A 23,051-nucleotide genomic window follows, 5' to 3' on the forward strand; every position below is an offset into this window, starting at 1 on the left:
ATTTGGAATGTATCCTCTCAACTGGGAATTGGAAGGATCCGAGGAGAAGGCCAGTGGGTTGGTCAGAGCATTTTTCTTGGCTGAGAAACTAGAGTTTCTGTCACCAGTTTGAAACAAAACTGCCATTTAAAACCAGTCATTGGTGTGTCTCGCAACTTCCTGGGCCTCAGTTTCCTCATCTGTAAAAATGCTGGGTTAGATACAAGATAATCAGATCGGATACTGTCCTTGTCTCAGATGAAGCTCACAGTCCAAGGGAAAAGTCTGACCTATCTTGTATCTATTGCAGCATTTAGTACAGTACTTGGCACACTTGGGAGAAGCAGCAATCCTCAGTGGAAAGAGCCCGGGCTTGAGAGTCAGAGGTCATGGGTTCTAATTCCGGCTCTGCCAATTATCAGCTATGTGACTTTGGGCAAATCACTTCACTTCTCTGTGCCTCAATTATCTAATCTGTCAAATGAGGATTAAGACTGGGAGCCCCACGTGGGACAACTTGATTACCTTGCATCTACCCCACCACTTAGAACAGTGCTTGACAGACAGTAAGCGCTTAACATTCATTCAATCATATTTATTGAGCGCTTACTGTGTGCACTGTACTAAGCGCTTGGGAAGTACAAGTCGGCAACATATAGAGACGGTCCCTACCCAACAACGGGCTCACAGCCTAGAAAAATACCATAATTATTATTATATAGTAAGCACTTAGACACACACCAGAATTATCATTATCATTGTAATTACTTTCATTCATTCATTCAATCGTACTTATTGAACGCTTACTGTGTGCAGAGCACTGTACTAAGCACTTGATTACTTGATAACAATAATAATAATACTACTAATAATAATTGTCTCCTGCCTAGCTCTGTCCAGATCACTGGGCCTGTGAACATCCAGACTGCCTGATGATGTTTTGAAGGAGTCCTTTGGTATTCTATCCTAATAATTTTGGCATTTGTTAAGCGCCTACTGTGTGCCAGGCACTGTACTAAGCACTTGGGTGGTTACAAGCAAATCGGGTTGGACACAGTCCCTGTCCCGCATAGGGCTTACAAGTCTTAAACCCCATTTGACAGATGAAGTAACAGGCCGAGAGAAGTGAAATGACTTGTCCAAGGCCTCACAGCTGTCAAGTGTCAGAGCCAGAATTAGAATCCATGATCCTCTTACTGCCGGGCCCGTGCTCTACACACCGCACCATGCATTTTTCTCATTTTTGTGTAAGTTGCTCGTGACTAAGCAGAAATGATCAGGAAACCAGTCACGGCTAGCAGTGACCTAAATAGAAGACTCACTCACAATTTCCAAGCCATCCCTCCCCAGAACTTTGTGCCACCAAGATGTCTTAATCTCCATTCCAAGATTTCTGTGGTTTTGCCCGGGGCCCAGAAGTACAGGGTGCAAGATTTGCCAATCCAAACAGAGAAATGATATGAAAATCTGAAGGAATCAGAACTCCCTGGCAACTTTGCTTCTCCTAAATGGCATTTTTGGACAGCAGTGGCTGTCCTGCATATCCAGGGATTAATAATAATAATGATGGTATGTGCTTAGCGCTTACTATGTGTCAGGCACTGTCGTAAGTGCTGCGGTGGGATACAATAAGTCCTGGTGGGGATACAAGCAAATAGGGTTGCACACAATGCCTGTCCCACATGGGACTCAGTCTCAATCCCCATTTTACAAATGAGGTAACTGAGGCCTGGAGAAGTGAAGTGATTTGCCCAAGGTCATGCAGCAGAAAAATGGCAGAGCAGGGATTAGAACCCACGACCTTCTGACTCTCAGATTGGTGCTCTATCCACTATGCCATACTGCTCTTGTACTACAACAGAGTAGAAGGATGATATTGGGTCTGTGCTATGATGGAGCTGAGGGATGAAGATTTGTGCTCTAATCGAGCTTTGCCATTTTAAAACAAAAAACACTCCTGGATGAATCCCTGAGGTTTGTCGATTTTGGCATTTAAAGTAAATTGTTTGTTCGAGATTGAAAGAAGCAGTGTAGCATCCAGTTGCTTTTTCCATTCATTCATTCAATCATATTTATTGAGCACTTGCTGTGTGCAGAGCACTATACTAAACGCTTCGGAAGTACAAATCGGCAACATATAGAGACGGTCCCTACCCAACAACGAGCTCACAGTCAAGAAGGGGGAAAAATAATAATAATAATGGCATTTCTTAAAGCGCTTACTATGTGCAAAGCACTGTTTTAAGCGCTGGGGAGGTTATAAGGTGATCAGGTTGTCCCAAAGGGGGCTCACAGTCTTCATCCTCATTTTACAGATGAGGTAATTGAGGCACAGAGAAGTTAAGTGACTTGCCCAAAGTCACACAGGTGACAAGTGGTGGAGCCTGAATTCAAACCCATGATCTCCGACTCCAAAGCCCAGGCTCTTTCCAAGGAGCTATGCTGCTTTTTCTTCCAGGGATTACAATATTGCCAATTTCATGGTCTAACACCCATCTAATTTTGTGATTTTTTTCTCTCATTTTTTAAAAAATAAATCCATCACCCGTCTCTTACGGGTCTTGCCGCAATAGACAGGGTCTCCACTCCCATGGCTGTTTCCAAGAAAAGCCACCAGTGCACAAATATACATTCACCAGTTGGAGGGCGTGGGCTGTCTGAATCATGTGTCTGCATTTCTCAGGAATTATTTAGGCTTTACGGGCCAGTCCTGTATACAGGGAATGGCACCACGATGGAATCCACAGTTTTTTGTTTGTTTGTTTTGCTTTTGACTTTAATGGTATTTTTTAAGCATTTTACTACATGCCAAGCACTGAACTTAACACTGCAGTAGTGTGGAAGAAAAACATTGCAGACGCTGCATTATGTTTAGAGAAGGGTATGTTATCTTATTGTATGTTATGTTATTGTATGTTATGTATGTTATTACTACCAGCACACAAGTAGGGAGAGTCGCTAAGAAGCAGAGATTGCCCCTGCTAGTCAAGGCCAGCTTGGTTTTGGGTAAACCAGTTTCTTTTATGCAATACAGCATCTAATTTAATCAAATACAGGATAAATTAATCAGAATGGGCGGCAACATCCCTTGGGTGGGGTTTCCTACCTTGTTCTCAAGGTGATTAGACTCACCCAACCCCACTAAAGGAGAAACATCATCTTGTTTTCAACTATTTCAACAGATATAAAGTGAAGGTGAGTTGTGAACTGGATTGCCTCGGTAACCAGAGGCAGGCCTGCCGCTGAAACGATTTGGAAGAGGGAAAGGGGCAATGCAGGACTTTCACCATTACACTTCCACAGTAGATACAAGTGATTCATTCATTCATTCATTTATTCAATCATATTTATTGAGCACTTACTGTGTGCGGAGCACTGTACTAAATGCTTCGGAAGTACAAATCGGTAACATATAGATATATAGACATATATATAGACATATAGACAACATATAGACATAGGAGGCCTTCCCAGACGGAGCCCCTTCCTTCCTCTCCCCCTCGTCCCCCTCTCCATCCCCCACATCTTACCTCCTTCCCTTCCCCACAGCACCTGTATATATGTTTGTACATATTTATTACTCTATTTATTTATTTATTTATTTTGCCTGTACATATCTATTCTATTTATTTTATTTTGTTAGTATGTTTGGTTTTGTTCTCTGTCTCCCCCTTTTAGACTGTGAGCCCACTGTTGGGTAGGGACTGTCTCTATATGTTGCCAACTTGGACTTCCCAAGTGCTTAGTACAGTGCTCTGCACACAGTAAGTGCTCAATAAATGCAATTGATTGATTGATTGATTGGTTGATAGACACGGTCCCTACCCAACAACGGGCTCACGGTCTAGAAGGTCGGACACAGTCCATGTCCCATGTGGGGCTCACAGTCTTAATCCCCGTTTTACAGATGAGGTAACTGAGGCCCAGAGAAGTGAAGTGACTTGCCCAAGGTCACACAGCAGACATGTGGAGGAGCAGGGATTAGAACCCAAGTCCTTCTTACTTCCAGGCCCTATGTTTTATCCACAAGGCCATGCTGCTTGCCAGCAGCTTTTAATAATAATAACTATTATTATTATTATTATTATTGTATTAGTTAAGCACTGTACTAAGTGCTTGGGAGAGTACTATAGAACAATAAGCAGCCACATTCCCTGCCCACAACAAGTTTATGGAGAAGCAGCGTCATATAGTGGAAAGAGCCCGGGCTTGGGAGTCAGAGGTCATGAGTTCTAATCCCGGCTCCGCCTACTTGTCTGCTGTGTGACTTTGGGCAAGCCACTTCACTTCTCTGTGCCTCAGTGACCTCATCTGTAAAAATGGGGATTAAGACTGTGAACCTCACGTGGGACAACCTGATTACCTTGTATCTACTCCAGCACTTAAAACAGTGCTGTGCACATAGTAAGTGCTTAACAAATACCATAATTATTATTATCATTTACAGTTCACAGCCCTCCCTCACCCTTCTTTTTCCCTCCTCCTACCCACCCGTCCCGCTAATCTGAGAAACCGCGTGGCTCAGTGGAAAGAGCACAGGCTCTGGAGTCAGAGATCATGGGTTCAAATCCCAGCTCCTCCACTTGTCAGCTGTGTGACTTTGAAGTTAAGTCACTTCACTTCTCGGGGCCTCAGTTCCTTCATCTGTAAAATGGGGATGAAGACTGGGAGCCCCCCGTGGGACAACCTGATCACTTTGTAACCTCCCCAGCGCTTAGAACAGTGCTTTGCACATAGTAAGCGCATAATAAATGCTATTATTATTATTATAATCTCACCATGCAGGGGAAGGGAAGGTTTTAGAGTCTTTCTATTCCAACGCAACCCTCACACTTCACTCTCCTAGTGCCAACATCAACATCAACATCATCAATCGTATTTATTGAGCGCTTACTGTGTGCAGAGCACTGTACTAAGAGCTTGGGAAGTACAAGTTGGCAACATTACTGTACCTCACTCTTATCTTCCTCATCACCTATCACTTGCCCACATCCTGCCTCTGGCCTGTAATGCCCTCCCTCCTCATAACCGACAGACAATTATCCTCCCCCTCCTTCTAAGACTTAATGAAGAAATATCTCCTCCAAGAGGCCTTCCCCGCCTAAACCCCCTTTCCCTTTTCTTCAACTACGTCGCCCAACTCGCTCCCTCAATTTGTCCTCCTTCCCAGCCCCACAGCACTTATGTCCGAATCCGTCATGTATTTACTTATATTGATATCTGACTCCCCCCTCCAGACTGTAAGCTCATTGCGGACCGGGAATATGCCGGTTATATTGTTCTATTATACTCTCCCAAGCGCTTAGTACAGTGCTCTGCACACAGTAAGCGCTCAATAAATACGATTGATGATGCTCTGCACTCAGTAAGTGCTCGATAAATATGATTGACTGACTGACTCCATTCCACCCCTCAAGGGCAAGAGCACCCCTTCCTCAGCCCCACAGCCTTTATGTCCTTATCCATCATTTATTTATTTATATTAATGCCTGTCTCCCCCTCTAGAATGTAAGCTGGCTGCAGGCAGGGAACATATCTACTAATTCTGTTATTTTGTACTCTCTTAAACTCTTAGTCCAGGGCTCTGCACACAGTAAATGCTCAATAAATATGATTGATTGATTAAGCAGGGGGACAGCAGGTCCTGAAACCCCATTTTGCAGATGAGGGAACTGAGGCACAGAGCAGTGACTTGCCCACGGTCACTTCTGAAGTGGAACAAGGGCAGACTGCAGGGTCGGGAAGTGAATCTTGCTTTGGAACGCATGATCCGGCCAAAAAACTGTTGGCAGGAACGAGCTATTAATCACGGGCCTTTGGTTCCAGGCCTGTTTAATTTTGCATTCCATCATTTGAAAAACCTGCTGAATAATATAATGATGATGATGATGAGATGATGATAATGATGGCATTTATTAAGCGCTTACTATGTGCACAGCACTGTTCTAAGCGCTGGGGAAGTTACAAGTTACTCCGGGCCTGGGAGTCAAAAGGTCATGGGTTCTAATCCCGACTCGGCAGCTTTCATTCATTCATTCATTCAATCGTATTTATTGAGCGCTTACTGTGTGCAGAGCACTGTACTAAGCGCTTGGGAAGTCCAAGTTGGCAACATATAGAGACGGTCCCTACCCAATAGCGGGCTCACAGTCTAGAAGGGGGAGACAGACAACAAAACAAAACATATTAACAAAATAAAATAAAGAGAATATGTACAAGTAAAATAAATAAATAAATAGAGTAACCATGGGCAGCTCACTTCACTTCTCTGGGCCTCAGGTATCTCATCTGTAAAATGGGGATTAGGATTGTGAGCCCCACGTGGGACGGGGACTGTGTCTAACCTGATTAGCTTGGTTTTATATCTCGGTCATGGGTTCAAATCCCGGCACCACCACTTGTCAGCTGTGTGACCTTGAGCAAGCCACTTAACTCCTCTGTGCCTCAGTTACCTCATCTGTAAAATGGGGATTAAGACTCAGTTACCTCATCTGTAAAATGGGGATTAAGACTGTAAACCCCACGTGGGACAACCTGATCACCTTGTATTCCCCCCAGTGCTTAGAACAGTGCTTTGCACATAGTAAGCGCTTAACAAATACCACCATTATTATTATTACCCCAGTGCTTAGAACAATGTTTGACACATAATATTTATTGATGCCTGTCAATGTTTTGTTTTGTTGTCTGTCGCTCCCCTTCTAGACTGTGAGCCCGTTGTTGGGTAGAGACCGTCTCTATATGTTACCGACTTGGACTTCCCAAGTGCTTAGTCCCGTGCTCTGCACACAGTAAGTGCTCAATCAATATGATTGAATGAATGAATTAGAGAAGCAGCGTGACTCAGTGGAAAGAGCCCGGGCTTGGGAGCCAGAGGTCATGGGTTCTAATCCAGACTCTGCCACTTGTCAGCTGTGTGACTTTGGGCAAGTCACTTCACTTCTCTGAGCCTCAGTTCCCTCATCTGTAAAATGGGGATGAAGACTGTGAGCCCCCCGTGGGACAACCTGATCACCTTGTATCCTCCCCAGTGCTTAGAACAGTGCTTCGCACATAATAAGCGCTTAACAAATACCATTATTATTATTATTATGAATGAATAAAAACGATTGAATGAATGAATGAATAAATACGATTGAATAAATGAGTGAATGAATAAATACGATTGAATGAATGAATGAATACGAATGAATGAATGAATAATGAATAAATACGAATGAATGAATGAATGAATATGAATGAAAGAATTAATATGAATGAATGAATATGAATGAATGAATATGAATGATATGAATGAATGAATGAATATTGAATAAATACGAATGAATGAATATGAATGAAAGAATTAATATGAATGAATGAATATGAATGAATGAATATGAATGATATGAATGAATGACTGAATAATGAATAGATACGAATGAATGAATATGAATGAATGAATGAATATGAATGAATGAATATGAATATGAATGAATGAATGAATGAATAATGAATAATGAATAAATACGAATGAATGAATAGGAATGAAAGAATTAATATGAATGAATGAATATGGATGAATGAATATGAATGATATGAATGAATGAATGAATGAATAATGAATAAATACGAATGAATGAATATGAATGAAAGAATATGAATGAGATGAATGAATGAATGAATGAATGAATGAATGAATGAATGATCTGGCTTTTAAAAGATGCGTGAGGGTTTGGCGCCACCTTAAGGTGCAACGTAGACTTGCTTGGATCAATAATAATCAAATCGTATTTATCAATCAATCGTATTTATTGAGCGCTTACTATTTATTGAGAATTCACTGTGTGCAGAGCACTGTACTTAGCGCTTGGGAGGCTACGATACAACAGAGTTGGTAGACACATTCCCTGCCCACAACGAGCGTACAATCTAGAGGGGGAGACGGACATTAATACAAATTAATTACTAATGTGCCTGGAATGCCCTCCATCCGCACATAATAATAATAATAATAATGATGGTATTTGTTAAGCGCTTACTATGTGCTTACTATGTGCAGAGCACTGTTCTAAGCGCTGGGCACTATTCGACCCCCGGCCCACGTCCTCCCCCTGGCCTGGAATGCCCTACCTCCGCCCATCCGCCAAGCTAGCCCTCTTCTTCCCTTCAAAGCCCTACTGAGAGCTCACCTCCTCCAGGAGGCCTTCCCACACTCAGCCCCCTTTTTCCTCTCCTCCACCCCATCCCCTCCACCCTACCTCTTTCCCCTCCCCACAGCACCTGTATATATGTTTGTACAGATTTATCACTCTATTTATTTTACTTGTACATATTTACCATTCTATTAATTGTAGTAGAATACTACTATTCTATTCTATTCTATAGGAGAAGCAGCGTGGCTCAGTGGAAAGAGCCCGGGCCTTGGAATCAGAGGTCATGGGTTCAAATCCCAGCTCCGCCACTTGTCAGTTGGGTGACTTGGGGCAAGTCACTTCACTTCTCTGGGCCTCAGTTATCTCATCTGTAAAATGGGGATGAAGACTGCGAGCCCCCCGTGGGACAACCTGACCACCTTATAACCTCCCCAGCGCTTAGAACAGTGCTTTGTACATAGTAAGCGCTTAATAAATGCCATCATTATTATTACTATTCTATTTATTTTGTTAATGATGTCCACCTAGCTTTACTTCTATTTGTTCTGACGATTTTGACACCTGTCTACGTGTTTTGTTTTGTCGTCTGTCTCCCCCTTCTAGACTGTGAGCCCGTTGTCGGGTAGGGATCGTCTCTACATGTTGCCGACTTGGACTTCCCAAGCGCTTAGTAGAGTGCTCTGCACACAGGAAGCGTTCAATAAATACGATTGATGATGATGATGAATAAATACGATTGAATGAATGAATGAATGAATGAATGAATGAATGTTGTCTGTCTCCCTCTTCTAGACTGTGAGCCCGTTGTGGGGTAGGGACCGTCTCTATCTGTTGCCGACTTGTACTTCCCAAGCGCTTAGTACAGTGCTCTGCACACAGTGAGCGCTCAATAAATATGAATGAATGAATGAATGAATGAATGAATGATTACTGGTTGGATGTCCGGCCTCCCTGTCCCCCCCCGCCCCCATCAGGCCCCGCCCCCGTCCCCATTCAGGCCCCTCCCCCGTGTAATAATAATAATAATAATAATAATAATAATAATAATAATAGCATTTATTAAGCGCTTACTCTGTGCAAGGCACTGTTCTAAGCGCTTGGGAGGTTACAAGGTGATCAGGTTGTCGCACGTGGGGCTCACTGTCTTCATCCCCATTTTCCAGATGAGGAAACTGAGGCCCAGAGAAGTGAAGTAACTTGCCCCAAGTCACCCAGCTGACAAGTGGCGGAGCCGGGATTCGAACCCATGACCTCTGACTCCAAAGTCCGGGCTCTTTTCCACTGAGCCACGCTGCTTCTGTTGCCCTGCCCCCCCCGGCCCCTCCCCCTGTCCCCTGTCCCCCACGTCCCCCCCTCAGGCCCCTCCCCCCTGTAATAATAATAATAATAATAAATAATAATAATAATAATAATGCACTTATTAAGCGCTTACTATGTGCAAAGCACTGTTCTAAGAGCTGGGGAGGTTACAAGGCGATCGAGTTGTCCCACGGAGGGGCTCACAGTCTTCATCCCCATTTTACAGATGAGGGAACTGAGGCCTAGAGAAGGGAAGTGACTTGCCCCAAGTCACCCAGCGGACCAGTGGCGGAGCCGGGATTCGAACCCATGACCTCTGACTGCAAAGCCCGGGCTCTTTTAATAATAATAATAATAATAATAATAATAATAATAATAATGGCATTTATTAAGCGCTTACTCTGTGCAAAGCACTGTTCTAAGCGCTGGGGAGGTTACAAGGTGATCAGGCTGTCCCGGGGGGACTCACAGTTTTAATCCCCATTTTCCAGATGAGGGAACTGAGGCCCAGAGAAGTGAAGTGACTTGCCGAAAGTCACCCAGCTGACAACTGGCGGAGGCGGGATTTGAACCCACGACCTCTGACTGCAAAGCCCAGGCTCTTTCCACTGGGCCACGCTGCTTCTCTTCCCCCGTCCCCCCTCAGCCCCCTCTCCCTGTCCCCCCTCAGTCCCCCCTCAGTCCCCTCCCCCTGTTCCCCCCTCAGCCCCCTCCCCGTGTCCCCTCCTCAGTCCCCTCCCCCCGTCCCTCCCCCTGTCCCCCTCAGTCCCCCCTCAGTCCCCCCTCAGTCCCCTCCCCCTGTCCCCCCGCCCCCCCGAGTCCTCTCCCGTGTCCCCCTCAGTCCCCTCCCCGTCCCTCCCCCTGTCCCCCCTCAGTCCCCTCCCCTCAGTCCCCTCCCCGTGTCCCCCCCTCAGCCCCCTCCCCGTGTCGCCCCTCAGCCCCCTCCCCCTGTCCCCCCCTCAGCCCCCTCCCCCTGTCCCCCCCAGCCCCCTCTCCCCGTCCCCCCTCAGCCCCCCCGTCCCCCTCAGTCCCTCCTCAGTCCCTCCCCCCGTCCCCCCCCAGCCCCCTCCCCCGTCCCCCCCTCAGCCCCCTCCCCGTGTCCCCCCCTCAGTCCCCTCCCCCTGTCCCCCCTCAGTCCCCCCTCAGCCCCCTCCCCGTCCCCCTCAGTCCCCCCTCAGCCCCCTCCCCCCGTCCCCCCCTCAGCCCCCTCCCCCTGTCCCCCCTCAGTCCCCCCCAGCCCCCTCCCCGTGTCCCCCCCTCAGTCCCCTCCCCCGTGTCCCCCCTCAGTCCCCTCTCTGTCCCCTCCCCCGTCCCCCCTCAGTCCCCCCTCAGTCCCCTCCCCGTGTCCCCCCCTCAGCCCCCTCCCCCTGTCCCCCCGTCCCCCCCCTCAGCCCCCTCCCCCTGTCCCCCCCTCAGCCCCCCCTCCTGTCCCCCCTCAGTCCCCTCCCCTGTCCCCCCTCAGTCCCCTCCCCCGTCCCCCCTCAGTCCCCTTCCTCTGTCCCCCCCACCCCGTCCCCCCCCTCAGTCCCCTCCCCCGTCCCCCCTCAGTCCCCTCCCCGTGTCCCCCCAGTCCCCTCCCCCGTCCCCCATCCCCTCCGTCCCCCCTCAGCCCCCCTCCTGTCCCCCCTCAGTCCCCTCCCCGTGTCCCCCCTTAGTCCCCTCCCGTGTCCCCCCTCAGTCCCCTCCCCCTGTCCCCCCAGCCCCCCCTCAGTCCCCTCCCCCGTCCCCCCTCAGTCCCCTCCCCCGTCCCTCCCCCCGTCCCCCCCCAGGTCCCTCCCCCCCGTCCTCCTTCAGTCCCCCGCCCCCCCCGTCCCCTGTCCCCCCCCCTCAGTCCCCTTCCTCTGTCCCCCCCCGTGTCCCGGGCCGGGCCATGGCGGGCCCCCGCGGGGCCTGGGGGCTGCGGGGCCGCGGGCTGGGCTGCCCTCCCTGCAGCCCCCCCAGCGCCCAGCACGGAGGACCAGGAGGACCCCCCGGAGGAGGAGGAAGAGGAGGAAGAGGAGGACCCCCCGGAGGACCCCCCGGAGGAGGAGGACCCCCGGCCGGAGGGGCCCGAGGCAGGTGCGGAGGGTCGCTGGGCAGCGGCCTTCTCCCCCGGGCCGGGCCCCGGTCGCCTGCCAGAATAACGATGGGATTTCTTATACGCCAAGCACCGTTCTAAGCAAGGAGCACTGTACTAAATATACATAGATGTACAAACTATATATGTTTGTACATACTTATTACTCTATTTATTTATTTTTCTTGTACATATCTATTCTATTGATTTTACTTGTACATATCGCTTTTATACTGTGAGCCCACTGTTGGGTAGGGACTGTCTCTATGTGTTGCCAATTTGTATTTCCCAAGCGCTTAGTACAGTGCTCTGCACATAGTAAGCGCTCAATAAATACGATTGATGATGATGATGGTGATTTTATTTTGTTAGTATGTTCGGTTTTGTTTCCCCCTTTTAGACTGTGAGCCCACTGTTGGGTAGGGACTGTATCTGTTGCCGACTTGGACTTCCCAAGCGTTTAGTACAGTGCTCTGCACACAGTAAGCGCTCAATAAATACGATTGATGATGATGATACTAAGCGCTTACGACCCTCGGGCCGGGGCGGGGAGGGGCAACCGCGGAGGCCTGGGAAGCCTCTGCTGGCCTCCTTCATTCAGTCAATCGTATTTATTCCAACTTTTGCACTCATTCATTCAATCGTATTTATTGAGCGCCTACTGTGTGCAGAGCACTGCCCTAAGCGCTTGGGAAGTCCAAGTCGGCAACGTATAGAGACGGTCCCGACCCAACAGTGGGCTCACAGTCTAGAAGGGGGAGACAGACAACAAAACCAAACATATTAACAAAATAAAAGGAGACAGTGTGTTGCCGCTCACCGGTTTCTCTATTCTGGACAGCAGAGGGAAGATATTCCTTCTTCCAGAGGCCATCACTCTCTGCCTCCCCACCTGATCCCATTCTCATTTGTTTTTTTTTTATAAAGAAAGTGGCTCTCTTGGGTATTTAATAGCTTCCCACTCAAAGAGGAGCTTGAATTCCCTAGGTGAAATTTAAAAGAAAAAGTCCTCTGATTTCTGCTTCTTTAAAGATAACGTGACCTAGCTGTCTTCCTCCCTTCAAAGCCCTACTGAGAGCTCACCTCCTCCAGGAGGCCTTCCCAGCCTGAGCCCCCTTTTTCCTCTCCCCCACCCTCCCTCCTTTTCCTCCCCACAGCACCTGTATAAATGTTTGGACAGGTGATCGGGTTGCCCTCCCGGGGAGCTCCCAGTCTTCATCCCCATTTTGCAGACGAGGTAACTGAGGCCCAGAGAGATGAAGTGACTTGCCCAAAGTCACACAGCCGACAATTGGCGGAGCTGGGATTTGAACCCGTGACCTCCGACTCCAAAGCCTGGGCTCTTTCCACTGAGCCACGCTGCTTCTCTACCTATCACTCATAACTCTATTTATCTTTCTCTCCCTCTCCTTCATTCTCTCCCTCTCCTTTCTCCCTCTCCCTCCACCTTTCGAAAATCTCATTTGTTCTCTTTATTCTAGACCTTTCCCTGCCTCTGTAGTGGACGGCCAATGGCAGAAAGTGTCCTTAGAGTTGAGAGGGGTGCAGGGTTCGAGATTCTGGGGCACCGTTTTTCACAGTTTTGTCTCCCTTGTATGAGACAGGCATCATGGAGCCCCCCCTTTCCTCTCCCCCGCCCCATCGCCCCCCGCCCTACCTCCTTCCCCTCCCCACAGCACCTGTATATATGTTTGTACAGATTTATTACTCTATTTATTTGACTTGTACATATTTACTATTCTGTTTATTTTGTCAGTGATGTGCATCTAAATTTACTTCTATTTATTCTGATGACTTGACACCTGTCCACATGTTTTGTTTTGTTGTCTGTCTCCCCCTTCTAGACTGTGAGCCCGTTGTTGGGTAGGGACCGTCTCTCTATGTTGCCAACTGGTACTTCCCAAGCGCTTAGTACAGTGCTCTGCACACAGTAAGCGCCCAGTAAATACGATTGAATGAATACAGATTTATTACTCTATTTGTTTTAATGGTACATATTTACTACTCTATTTTGTCAATGATGTGCGTCTAGCTTTACTTCTATTTATTCTGATGACTTGACACCTGACCACATGTTTTGTTGTCTGTCTCCCCCTTCTAGACTGTGAGCCCATTGTGGGGTAGGGACCGTCTCTATATGTTGCCAACTTGTACTTCCCAAGCGCTTAGTACAGTGCTCTGCACACAGTAAGCACTCAATAAATACAGCTGAATGAATGACCTTGCTTATAATGGGTCATGATATAGGGCCTAAATTTTTCTCCCTCCCCTCCCATATTTTGGATTGATTGCACAGAAAGCCAAGAAATATGATATATGGTTGGTTAGTCTTTAAAAATCCTTAAAACAATTAAACATTCTTTTTCATCAGAAAGCAGAATGCCGGCAAATGAAAAGGTAAAACAGATTCCATGTTGAAGCTAAAACCTTGACCTTGTTGCAATTTCAAGGTGTTTTCCAAACGACTTTGTCCATATATGAATGGATTTGGGGGCGTTATGTAATGGGAAAATTACATTTCAGTTATAGATATATAATGGCGTTTATTAAGCGATTACTATGTGCAAAGTACTGTTGAAGGAGCAGTGTGGTCAGGTCAATATGAAATGAATATCAACATGCTAGTTTTTGCTGTGAGCTTTCTGAAAAACTGAAAGCACAAATTCCCCAATGTGATGAGACCACTGAATGGTATCTTAATATGACATTCATCATTTCAAATTCGTAGCTTCTCCCAACTTTAGCCACAGTTCTTATTAATTAAGAATCTTCCCTCAATCCCTCCCAGTTTACAGTATTTAAATTGTAGTTTAATTTCCCTGATATACATCTCTGATACTTAAAGATCTCAATTTCATACACTTTCTTTTCTGGACATTTTTATATGTTTACCCTAGCGCTTTGACTTGGTCTGTGCCTTTTGATTTTCAAGTTTACATCATTTTATGCCCATTAGAGAGAGAGCAAATGAGAGAGAGAGAGAGAGAGAGAGAGAAAGGAAGGAAGGCAGAAAGAAAGAAAGAAAGGAAAGAAAGAAAGGAAAGAAAGAAAGGAAGGAAGGAAGGAAGGAAGGAAGGAAGGAAGGAAGGAAAGAAAGAAAGAAAAAGAAAGAAAGGAAGGAAGGAAGAAAGAAAGAAAAAGAAAGAAAGAAAGAAAGAAAGGAAAGAAAGAAAAAAAAGAAGGAAAGAAAGAAAATACACAATAAAAGCTTGACTATCCAACATGCTGAGAAAATTGGAGGAAATTGGAGGAAATGGGAATTACTAAAAAAATTCCAGTTAACTGTCATAATAATAATAATAATAATAATAATAATAATGGCATTTTAAGCGCTTACTATGCAAAGCACTGTTCTAAGCGCTGGGGAGGTTACAAGGTGATCAGGTTGTCCCACGGGGGCTCACAGTCTTAATCCCCATTTTACAGATGAGGTAACTGAGGCACAGAGAAGTTAAGTGACTTGCCCAAAGTCACACAGCTGACAGTTGGTGGAGCCGGGATTTGAACCCATGACCTCTGACTCCAAAGCCCGGGCTCTTAGAGGACATTGTATTGCTCACCCAAAGGGCTAGTCCCAAAATCAGGAATATGATTGAGAAGTAATATAGCCTAATAGAAAGAGTGGGGGCCTGAGTTCTAATCCCAGCCACACCACTTGCATGCTGTATGACCTTGGGCAAGTGATTATAATTCTCTATGCCTCAGTTTCCTCATCCGTAAAAGGGGAATTAAATATCTTTTCTCCCCTGTTGGAATATGAGCTCCCTGTGGGTGGAGAATGTACACTTCTTTATCCTGTATTTCCCAAGCATCTAGAACAGTACTTAACATCAAGTGAGTGTGAGCCCCCCCTTAATAATAATAATAATAGCATTTATTAAGCACTTACTATGTGCAAAGCACTGTTCTAAGCACTGGGGAGGTTACAACATGATCAGGTTGTCCCATGGGGGGCTCACAGTCTTAATCCCCATTTTCCAGATGAGGTAACTGAGGCCCAGAGAAGTGAAGTGACTTACCCAACGTCACACAGCTGACAATTGGCAGAGCCGGGGTCTGAACTCATGACCTCTGACTCCAAAGCCCGGGCTCTTTCCCCTGAGCCACGCTGCTTCTCTAAGGGACAGGAATCAGGTCTAATTGCCACCTGCATATAATAATGATAATAATAATAATGATGATGGTATTTGTTAAGCGCTTACTATGTGCAAAGCTCTGTCCCTCTCCCAGTGCTTAATACGATGTTCTGCACACAGTAAATGCTTAATAAATACTACTATTACTTCATTCATTCATTCAATCGTATTTAGTGAGCACTTACTGTGTGCAGAGCACTGTACTAAGCGCTTGGGAAGTACAAGTCGGCAACATATAGAGATCTAGAAGGGGGAGACAAACAACAAAACAAAACATCTTAATCAATGGATAGAGCGTGGGCCTGAGAGTCAGAAGGACCTGGGTTCTAATCCGTGAGCCCGTTGTTGGGTAGGGACCACCACTATATGTTGCCGATTTGTACTTCCCAAGCGCTTAGTACAGTGCTCTGCACACAGTAAGCGCTCAATGAATACGATTGAATGAATGAATGAATAATCCCAGCCCTGCCACATGTCTGCTGTGTGACTTTGGGCAAGTCACTTCACTTCTCTGAGCCTCGGTGATGTCATCTGTAAAATGGAGATTAAGACTGAGAGCCCCATGTGGGAGAGGGACTGTGTCCAACCTGCGAAATTTGTATCTTCCCCAGTGTTTAGAACAGTGCTTGGAACATAGTAAGCATTTAACCAGTACCGTAATTGTTACTCCCTCTAGACTGTAAGCTCGTGGGCAGGGAAAGTGTCTGTTTATTGCTATATTGTACTTAATGTCATCATCATCATCATCAATCGTATTTATTGAGCGCTTACTGTGTGTAGAGCACTGTACTAAGCGCTTGGGAAGTACAAATTGGCAACATATAGAGACAGTCCCTACCCAACAGTGGGCTCACAGTCTAAAAGGGGGAGACAGAGAACAAAACCAAACATACTAACAAAATAAAATAAATAGAATAGATATGTACTTAGTATGGTGCTCTGCACACAGTAAGCGCTCAAAAATATGATTGAACTGAATTGTATCTGTTTATTGTTATATTGGACTTAGTACAGTGCTCTGCACACTAAGCGGTCAAAAATATGATTGAACTGAATTGTATCTGTTTATTGTTATATTGTACTTAGTGCAGTGCTCTGCACACAGTAAGCGCTCAAAAATATGATTGAACTGAATTGTTATTATTATTATTATTAAAGTGTGTTTTGTAACTACTACTGAAACTCTACAAACTCTGTTATACTTATCCAAGCACTTAGTACAGGGCTCTTTCCCCAGTAAGAGCCCGGTAAATACCAGTGATTGATCGAAATCCCCACTGGCAGATAGAAAGCTTGGGAGGAAGGGTCTTAGGGTTATCTCGTTGGCAAGGAAAAAGTGGGGTTTTAGGGTCCAAAGTCCCCTGCTGATCAACAGCCTCTCTCCCCGTCTCCCCAGACGCGAAGCCACCGTCATCTCGGGGACGAAGATGGCCCAGCAGGTTCACCAGGAGATCCGTCTCGGAGTGGAGTCGTGGATTGCTCTCGGGAACCGGAGGCCTCATCTCAGCGTCGTCTTAGTGGGAGACCACCCTGCCAGCCACACATACGTGAGGAATAAAATCAAAGCCGCCACCGCCGTAGGTGGGTTTGTGTTGGCCAGGCAGTCGTTCGTTCGTTCGGTCGTATTTCTTTTCTATTGTACATTGGCTCAGTGGAAAGAGCACGGGCTTTGGAGTCCGAAGTCATGGGAAGTACAAGTTGGGCAGCATACAGAGATGGTCCCTACCCAACAACGGGCTCACAGTCTAGAAAAGGGAGACAAACAACAAAACAAAACGTGGAGACAGGTGTCAAAATCGTCGGAACATATAACATTAAGGCTATATGCACATCATTAACAAAATGAATAAAATAGTAAATATGTACATGTATGAGCCCCACGTGGGACATGGGCTGTGTCCAACTTGATTAGCTTATATAATAATAATAAGAAGAATAATAATGGCATTTGTTAAGCGCTTACTATGTGCCAAGCACTGTTCTAAGCACTGGGGGGATACAAGGTAATCGGGTTGTCCCACATGGGACATTTTCCAGATGAGGTAACTGAGGCCCAGAGAAGTGGAGCCCACTGTTGGGTAGGGACTGTCTCTATATGTTGCCAACTTGTACTTCCCAAGCGCTTAGTACAGTGCTCTGCACACAGTAAGCGCTCAATAAATGCGATTGATTGATTGATTGATTGAAGTGACTTGTCCAAAGTCACACAGCAGACAAATGGTGGAGCAGGGACCTTTTTAGGCTGTGAGCCCACTGTTGGGTAGGGACTGTCTCTATATGTTGCCAATTTGTACTTCCCAAGCGCTTAGTACAGTGCTCTGCACATAGTAAGCGCTCAATAAATACGATTGATGATGATGATGATGACCTCTAACTCCCAAGCCCGCTCTCTTTCCACTGAGCCACGCTGCTTCTCTATCTATCCCAGTGCCTGGCACATAGTAATCGCTTAACGAAGAAGTAGGTTAGAGAAGCAGCGTGGCTCAGTGGAAAGAGCTCGGGCTTTGGAGTCAGTGGTCGTGGGTTCAAATCCTGGCTCCACCAATTGTCAGCTGTGTGACTTTGGGCAAGTCACTTCACTTCTCTGCCCTTCAGCTCCCTCATCTGTAGAATGGGGACTGACTGTGAGCCCCCCGTGGGACAACCTGATCACCTTGTAACCTCCCCAGCGCTTAGAAAAGTGCTTTGCACAGAGTAAGCACTTAATAAATGCCATCATTATTATTATTATTAACAAATACCATTCAAAAAAAAAGTCTCCCCTTGAGAAAGGTGCCGGTTTCCCTTTTAAGCCGCATTCTCTTGCTGTTTTTCTCCCTTCAGGCATCTGCAGTGAGGTTATTCTGAGACCTAGAGACGTCTCTCAGGAAGAACTGATGGATCTGACGGCCCAGCTCAACACGGACCCAAGGGTCAGCGGCGTTCTGGTCCAGCTCCCGCTGCCAGGTAGGTAGGGGAGGAGGAGTGAGACTGGAGGGAGGGAGGGAAGATGAGATGGAGGGAGGGAAGAAGAGATGAAAGGAGGGAGGAAGAGTCAGGAGGGAGAGAGGAAGGGGCTGGAGAGAGGGAGGGAGGGAGGAGACCCAACAGTAATATCAATAAATTACAGATAAGTATCAAAGTGTTATGGGGCTGGGCCGGGGGGATGAATAAACGATACAAATAATAATCATTCATTCATTCAGTCCTATTTAGTGAGCGCTTACTGTGTGCAGAGCACTGTACTAAGCGCTTGGGAAGTACATCGAGAGACGGTCCCTACCCAACAACGGTAATAATGGCATTTATGGTACCTGTATATATGTATGTATATATATGTTTGTATGTATTTATTACTCTATTTATTGATGTATTTTATTTGTACACATTTATTCTATTTATTTTATTTTGTTAATATGCTTTGTTTTGTTCTCTGTCTCCCCCTTCTAGACTGTGAGCCCACTGTTGGGTAGGGACCGTCTCTATGTGTTGCCAACTTGTACTTCCCAAGTGCTTAGTACAGTGCTCTGCACACAGTAAGCGCTCAATAAATACAATTGATTGATTTATGGCACCTGTATATATGTATATACATGTATATATGTTTGTATGTATTTATGACTCTATTTATTTATTTATTTTATTTGTAGATATTTATTCTATTTATTTTATTTTGTTAATATGCTTTGTTTTGTTCTCTGTCTCCCCCTTCTAGACTGTGAGCCCACTGTTGGGTAGGGACCGTCTCTATGTGTTGCCAACTTGTACTTCCCAAGCGCTTAGTACAGTGCTCTGCACACAGTAAGCGCTCAATAAATACAATTGATTGATTTATGGCACCTGTATATATGTATATACATATATATATGTTTGTATGTATTTATTACTCTATTTATTTATTTATTTTATTTGTACATATTTATTCTATTTATTTTATTTTGTTAATATGTTTTGTTTTGTTCTCTGCCTCCCCCTTCTAGACTGTGAGCCCACTGTTGTGTAGGGACCGTCTCTATGTGTTGCCAACTTGTACTTCCCAAGCACTTAGTACAGCACTCTGCACACAGTAAGCGCTCAATAAATATGATTGATTGATGTATGGCACCTGTATATATGTATATAAATATATATGTGTTTGTATGTATTTATTACTCTATTTATTTATTTTATTTGTACATATTTATTTATTTATTTTATTTTGTTAATATGTTTTGTTTTGTTCTCTGTCTCCCCCTTCTAGACTGTGAGCCCACTGTTGGGTAGGGACGGTCTCTACTTGTACTTCCCAAGCGCTTAGTACAGAGCTCCGCACACAGTAAGCGCTCAGTAAATACGATTGAATGAATCATTCATTCAAAATACAAAACCAAACATACTAACAAAATAAAATAAATAGAATAGATATGTACAAGTAAAATAAATAAATAAATAAATAAATAGAGTAATAAATATGTACAAACATATATACATATATGCAGGTGCTGTGGAGAAGGGAAGGAGGTAAGATGGGGGGGATGGAGAGGGGGACGAGGGGGAGGGGAAGGAAGGGGCTCAGTCTGGGAAGGCCTCCTGGAGGAGGTGGGCTCTCAGTAGGGCCTTGAAGGGAGGAAGAGAGCTAGCTTGGCGGAGGGGCAGAGGGAGGGCATTCCAGGCCCGGGGGATGACGTGGGCCGGGGGTCGACGGCGGGACAGGCGAGAGCGAGGTACGGTGAGGAGATTAGCGGTGGAGGAGCGGAGGGTGCGGGCTGGGCTGGAGAAGGACAGAAGGGAGGTGAGGTAGGAGGGGGCGAGGGGATGGACAGCCTTGAAGCCCAGGGTGGGGAGTTTCTGCCTGATGCGCAGATTGATTGGTAGCCACTGGAGATTTTTGAGGAGGGGAGTAATATGCCCAGAGCGTTTCTGGACAAAGATAATCCGGGCAGCAGCATGAAGTATGGATTGAAGTGGAGAGAGACACGAGGATGGGAGATCAGAGAGAAGGCTGGTGCAGTAGTCCAGACGGGATAGGATGAGAGCTTGAATGAGCAGGGTAGCAGTTTGGATGGAGAGGAAAGGGCGGATCTTGGCAATGTTGCGGAGCTGAGACCGGCAGGTTTTGGTGACGGCTTGGATGTGAGGGGTGAATGAGAGAGCGGAGTCGAGGATGACACCAAGGTTGCGGGCTTGTGAGACGGGAAGGACGGTAGGGCCATCAACAGAGATGGGAAAGTCAGGGAGAGGACAGGGTTTGGGAGGGAAGGCAAGGAGCTCAGTCTTCGACATGTTGAGCTTTAGGTGGCGGGCAGACATCCAGATGGAGATGTCCTGAAGGCAGGAGGAGATGCGAGCCTGGAGAGAGGGGGAGAGAGCAGGGGCAAGGATGTAGATCTGGGTGCTCTGCACGCAGTAAGTGCTCAATAAATATGATTGAATGAATGAACGAATTGTTGCTACGACTGCGTGGCACATACTAAGTGCTTATCAAATACCACAGTTATAATTATTACTTGAAGGCAGGGACAACGCCCCTCCGTTGTCCTCTCCCAAACACTTAGTACAGTGCTCTACGGTCAGTAGGTGCTCAGAAAATGCCCCTCGTGGCTGGCGGTTTGGGGCTCCTCCCTGTTGGGTTTCAGAGAAATCAGGCGAGCGGGTTGTTTCCGTCTTCCAACCCCGTCCGTCCTCCAACTTCTCAGAGCACATCGACGAGCGGACAGTACGCAACGGGGTCGCCCCGGAGAAAGACGTGGACGGCTTTCACATCATCAACATGGGCAGGCTCTGCCTGGACCAGCGCTCTCTCGTCCCGGCCACCGCCAGCGCCGTGTGGGAAATGATCAAACGATCAGGTAACTGTCTGGAAGAAGGGAGTGAAGGGCTCATCTTTTCATGGAAAACTCCCAGGCCGGGCCGGGAAATGATGTAAAGACAGAGCAGTTCCTTGCTTAATGTTTGGAAACTTGTTGTGGACAGGGAATGGAACTACTGACTCTACTGTATCATACTTTCCCAAGCACTCAATACAGTCATGCATTTGGTTGTATTTATTGAGCGCTTTTTTATGACGTTTATTAAGCGCTTACAATGTGCAAAGCACTGTTCTAAGCGCTGGGGAGGTTACAAGGTGATCAGGTTGTCCCACGGGGGGCTCACAGTCTTAATCGCCAGTTTACAGATGAGGTAACTGAGGCACAGAGAAGATAAGTGAGTTGCCCGAGGTCACACAGCTGAGAAGCGGTGGAGTCAGGATTTGAACCCATGACCTCTGACTCCAAAGCCCGGGCTTTTTCCACTGAGCCACGCTGCTTCTCGTGCTTACCTGTACTAAGCGCTTGGGAGAGTACAATATAAGAACAGACACATGCTCTGTGCACAGTAAGCGCTCAGTAAATACCATTGATGATGATGACACTCCCCGTCTCCGTCCCCCCCGCCTTACCTCCTTCCCTTCCCCACAGCACCTGTATATATGTATATATGTTTGTACGTTTTTATTACTCTATTTATTTTACTTGTACATATTTATTCTACTTATTTTATTTTGTTAAGATGTTTTGTTCTCTGTCTCCCCCTTCTAGACTGTGAGCCCCCTGTTGGGTAGGGACCATCTCTAAATGTTGCCAACTTGGACTTCCCAAGTGCTTAGTAGAGAAGCAGCGTGGCTCAGTGGAAAGAGCCCAGGCTTTGGAGTCAGAGGTCATGGGTTCAAATCCTGGCTCCGCCAACTGTCAGCTGTGTGACTTCGGGCAAGTCGCTTCACTTCTCTGGGCCTCAGTTCCCTCATCTGGAAAATGGGGATTGAGACTGTGAGCCCCCCGTGGGACAACCTGATCACCTTGTAACCTCCCCAGCGCTTAGAACAGTGCTTTGCACATAGTAAGCGCTTAATAAATGCTATCATTAGTACAGTGCTCTGCACACAGTAAGCGCTCAATAAATACGATTGAATGAATGAGTGAATGAATACTTGTTAAGCACCTAGTATGTGCCTCATATCCAACAATTACACCCCCCCCAACCTTCAAAGCCTTATTGAAGGCCCATCTCCTCCAAGAGGCCTTCCCTGACTAAGCCCTCCTTTCCTCTTCTCCCACTCCCTTCTGCGTCACTCTAACTTGCTTCCTTTATTCATCCCCCCTCCTAACTCCACGCCACTTATGATCATATTTGTCATTTATGTATTTCTATTAATGTCTGTCTCCCCCTCTAGACTGTAAACTCATTGAGGGCAGGGAATGTGTCTGTTTCTTCTCATACTCGTCAAAGTGCTTAGTACAGTGCTCTGCACATAGTAAGCCTTCGATAAATGAACTTGACTGACTGACAAGCACTGTACTAAACATTGGGTAGAAGCAAGATAGTCACCTTGGTCCCTGTCCCAAAGAAGGCTCATGATCTAAGTAGGAGGGAGTGGGATTTGAGAAGCAGCGTGGTTCAGTGGAAAGAGCCCGGGCTTTGGAGTCAGAGGTCATGGGTTCAAATCCTGGC

General features: G+C 46.3%; 1 protein-coding gene across 2 annotated transcripts in view; it reads left to right on the forward strand.

The window, feature by feature from the left end:
- Positions 1-11,429: 11,429 nt before the first annotated feature.
- The window catches only part of MTHFD2L (methylenetetrahydrofolate dehydrogenase (NADP+ dependent) 2 like), a 69,882-nt gene continuing 58,260 nt past the window's right edge, over positions 11,430-23,051 (forward strand). For both annotated transcript variants that reach the window (XM_038759303.1, XM_038759304.1), the window contains exons 1-4: positions 11,430-11,471; positions 17,002-17,186; positions 18,429-18,551; positions 21,260-21,412. In XM_038759303.1, coding sequence (XP_038615231.1) covers positions 17,033-17,186; positions 18,429-18,551; positions 21,260-21,412 — 430 coding nt within the window. In that variant the 5' untranslated portion in view covers positions 11,430-11,471; positions 17,002-17,032. The remainder of the gene's footprint in view (positions 11,472-17,001; positions 17,187-18,428; positions 18,552-21,259; positions 21,413-23,051) is intronic.

The sequence above is a fragment of the Tachyglossus aculeatus genome, chromosome 17 (assembly GCF_015852505.1).
Source record: "Tachyglossus aculeatus isolate mTacAcu1 chromosome 17, mTacAcu1.pri, whole genome shotgun sequence".
In the NCBI taxonomy this organism is placed as follows: Eukaryota; Metazoa; Chordata; class Mammalia; order Monotremata; family Tachyglossidae; genus Tachyglossus; species Tachyglossus aculeatus.